Below are 3,813 nucleotides of genomic sequence, written 5' to 3'. Positions count from 1 at the left end.
TTCTATCCAATTTCCCTTGCAGTCTTGAATGCAAATTCCTACATTTCCCCTGCCAGGAGGAAGGAAAAATAAATAAATCCGTTTTATTTTTCCAGTGTCTCCCAGGGCTTCGAACCTAAAACATTTTCAAGGTAACTTATTTTTAGTAGCTGTGCATCACGACTGCCATCATGCAAGGATCAGTAATTTGTTGGCAGATGGCTCTTGAGGCTGAGGAAAGAGGCCAAGGCTAGGGTATGAAAGGTAAAGAGATAAAAAAACCCCATTCAGCATTTGAGTTTTGATTAAGTAAGTGAAAGAGCCCACATACTGTTCTTTGCACCTCTCCTCTGACCTTTGCCGAACAGAGACGCAGGGCAGGGCAGGCCAGCATGAAAACAATCCCAGCCCTTCTTTTGTCCCTCCTGCCTTTGTCAAGTCCAGATCTGATGGAACGAAAGTTTCACACAGCCGCTTGCTGGATCTCGCAGCAGGACAAAGCTCTGCAATACCGAGCGCATGCAGACCACATCCAGCCGCCTTCCCTAACGAAGCACAAAGGCGAGGAGGAAGAAGAAAATAAAAACTGCTCATTTACAGCCCTTTGCACACCGCAAAGTTTTGTTTTTTGTTTTATCCCTCTTTTTCCAACAAATTAAGGAGAAGTAAAGCCGACTGGGGAAGCTTGACAGGATTGTTTGGAAATAATCAGAGCAGAACTACCTCCCCCCCCCCGACCCCTTTTCCCTCCTGTGGCCACTCAAATTTGTCCACTTGCATAAAAGGAACAGCCCTCATCTGTCAGGTTTGTTCAGGGCAACAAGGAAGAGGATCCCTTCATGCCCCGAACCTGTCCAGACAGCGTGAGGATCCCTACACCGAGAGCAGTCTACAGACACAGAATTAAAGACAGATTCAATCACGTAGTGACATGCCTCACTTGCAGATAACCCTGTGCAGTAATGTCTCTCCACAGCTACCGGAGTACATTTTGAGTCACAGCCTATTTTCTAGTCTCCACCACATAAAGCATTTGAAACATGGGCAGCCACAAACCGTCCCCAGCGCTTGCTCATCCAAACCTTTACGACAACAGAGAAGAATGGGTTATGGATACAATGAATTGCAAACGATGAAATCTAAAGTGTGCTGGTTCTCCTCTGATGAGATCGAGATCTGAACGGAAAAAAGAGCAGAGATCAAACAAAAGGGGGAAGAAAAGAAAAGGGAGGAAAAAAAAAAGGCTTGAAAAAATAAACCTATTCCAAGGGGTCCCAGCAGGCAATTCCAAAAAGAGAATAGAAAGGGGGGGGGGGAAGAAGAAGAAACGAACACACACACAGACCCCGTCCCCCCCGACCCTCCCGCTCCCCCTCCCAGAAAACCAAAACCCAAACGAACAAAAAAAACAAGGCACAGAATTTTCTGCAAATGACTTAACTAAACTAAATCCAAGCTGGACTTGGCCAAAAAAGAAAACCCAAACAAGCTGAGGTGTCGAACAGCAGAGTGTACTTTACAAAGAACATTTTTACACAGCAAATCCCGGACCCTCGTAGTCTCGCATCTCTCCAGCCATTCGTTTGAAAAAGAAAAAAAAAGGAAAAAAAAAAGGAAAAAGAAAAAGACACAAGCTGGTCGCAACTTTCAACATCACTGTCTCTTTATCATCTAAATTGGGCCAGTAACCGTCCACGGTTGGACACCTCATTGGAACCAAGGCTGATCTAGATGAAGTACTCTTTCTTTTCTTCGGAGTTGTTCTGTCCTCCTTCTGCATTGATTATCGCTGTGTCTGCGTCGGCTGCATCGTCTGCTCCTTTGGCTTCGTGAGTGAAGTATGTACCTGGAAAGAAAGCAGCAAGGTAGTTCTGGGGACTCACGGACAGGCTCTGGGCGAACTGCTACACCGCAGTCGAGCTAGGGGAAAGGGGAAGAAAAGCCATCGGGAGAGGGATTCAGGATTAAACAGCGCGCCGTGCCCCGGGAGCCGAGACTCGTCAGTGCTGCCTTGCCCAGCCCCCAGCCCTTCCAGTGGGGGCCATCGCTCCAGCATCTCTGTGGAGGCCACGGGGCTCCCGCTCAGAGCATCGTAACCCGGCGCCTGGTGAAGAGCCAAACAAGCAAGCAGACTGCGCAGCCAGCTAAGAAGGGCCTCAGGACCAGCGCTACGAGACTTTCTTTTTAAAACCGTGCTGTAGCATTGAAGGGGAAAGTGGCAGGGCCGAGCAGCGGGAGCCTGCAGCGCTGAGCACGCCTGTGCAAGGGGCACCAGCAGCATCTCACCCGCTCCCCCTCCAGCTCTGATCCGCGAGAGGGGAAAGACCCGTTTATGTTACTTCGTGCCACTTAAAACCCACCAGGGTCCAAATGTGAGTGCAAATACAGCCCAGTGCCATGCCAAGCATTTCATGCCCTTGACTTGACGAGGCCTGCTCTTGCGCTCTAAGTTTTATGTATTTTAGTCTAATTTCTCCTTTCCCCCACTGTCCATGTCATGCCCCCTGTCTTGCCTTCCTCCTCAGTTCTCTCCCATCCTCTTTACTGCTCAGGACCCCTGTCTCCTTCACCCCCTCCAGCCTACTGCCAGATTTTCCCAGCACTTCCCAAGTGGCCTGCTCAGCCTTAAGTTTCCTTCAGTATTAAACCATCCCTCATACAGACTGGTCAATGCTGACTGCCAGGTGGCTTAAACCCACTTTATTATGAACAACGTTAGACCTGGGTCATAAACTTCAGAGAAAAGCTGAGGTTTGGCCACATCCTACCCTGACATTATGTCTTGCCATCTCTTATGCTCAAAAGTCAAGTGCGGGCTACCATGAAGACTGCGCCTCGAAGTGCATCCCATGAGCGGGAACAAGCAGAGACTACTTGAAGAGCTGACTGATATTCAGGGTCAGTTTAACAGCAAAACCCTTCCTTGTCCCTTGTTACCTCCCGGCACAGAGTTAATTTAATGGGCTAGACCTCCAGCTGGATGCTACGTGGGTCCACACCAGCTGCAGACCTCACCTAACAAGCCTTCATCTCCATGTCTGTGATGGACCAGAAATTGCTCTCACTATCAAAGTCCTCCTGCCTTTTCCTCCGTGAGGCCCGTTTTCCTTCTCTTGGCAAGAGCGACAAAGCTCAGCGTCCCGCGTTGCCAGCGGATGACATGGGATGGAGGGCTACCACCGCCGAGCACCGTGAAGCGCACGCATGCAGCTTCCTTCCAGCTTTCGTGCCTGCCCTCGGCTTACCTTTATGTCTCGCAAAGTATCGCCCTAATATGATGAGCAGGCAGAGCATTGCGAACACCACCACGGCGACGACTCCGCCGATCACTGCGTGGTCCACGGTCCTTATCGACCCTTCCTCACCTGCTCGAGAATCTGCCGAGATCAGAAGAGGAATAGGAATGTGGCACTTATTAGGGGCTCACCGGAAGATCGGGGCTGCAGCTGTCTCCGCGGCTGGAAAAGCCAGCCCTCGCACTTTGGGAGGCCGGAGCGGGGGGTATGGCGTGGAGCTAGCCAGAGAGATCAGATCAGGCAAAGCAGCAGGCGGGCCCAGCCAAGGCTGACTGAGCCGGCTGATCGGTTGGCAAGGGAGTTTCCATTAGAAGCAGCAGCAGAGGCAGCAGCAGCACCGCTAGCTTGGTGCGGCACAAGCTAGGAGTGGGAGAAGAGGAGGAAGGGAGCCACAGAGTGCATTACTTTTCAAAGACCTGCCCGCGCTTTGGCCCCCGTTTCCACTCCCCGCGCCCAGCAAAGGGAGCGATGCAATGACGGGAGGACTTTTAAGTCCCGGAGGTACCGAGATACCACGGGGGCCCGTTCATATCAGTAC

At 51.0% G+C, this 3,813-nt stretch overlaps 1 protein-coding gene across 1 annotated transcript in view; it reads right to left on the bottom strand.

Moving 5' to 3' along the window:
* Nucleotides 1-615: 615 nt before the first annotated feature.
* The window catches only part of CADM1 (cell adhesion molecule 1), a 74,156-nt gene continuing 70,958 nt past the window's right edge, over nucleotides 616-3,813 (bottom strand). The window contains exons 11-12 of the mRNA XM_019543122.1: nucleotides 3,225-3,356; nucleotides 616-1,825 (exon numbers count right to left, since the gene is read on the bottom strand). Coding sequence (XP_019398667.1) covers nucleotides 1,707-1,825; nucleotides 3,225-3,356 — 251 coding nt within the window. The 3' untranslated portion in view covers nucleotides 616-1,706. The remainder of the gene's footprint in view (nucleotides 1,826-3,224; nucleotides 3,357-3,813) is intronic.

Source organism: Crocodylus porosus, unplaced genomic scaffold, assembly GCF_001723895.1.
Source record: "Crocodylus porosus isolate Cpor-Errol unplaced genomic scaffold, CroPor_comp1, whole genome shotgun sequence".
NCBI lineage: Eukaryota > Metazoa > Chordata > Crocodylia > Crocodylidae > Crocodylus > Crocodylus porosus.
The sequence above is the reverse complement of the archived record's forward strand: the minus strand, read 5'-3'. Positions and strand labels throughout refer to the sequence as shown.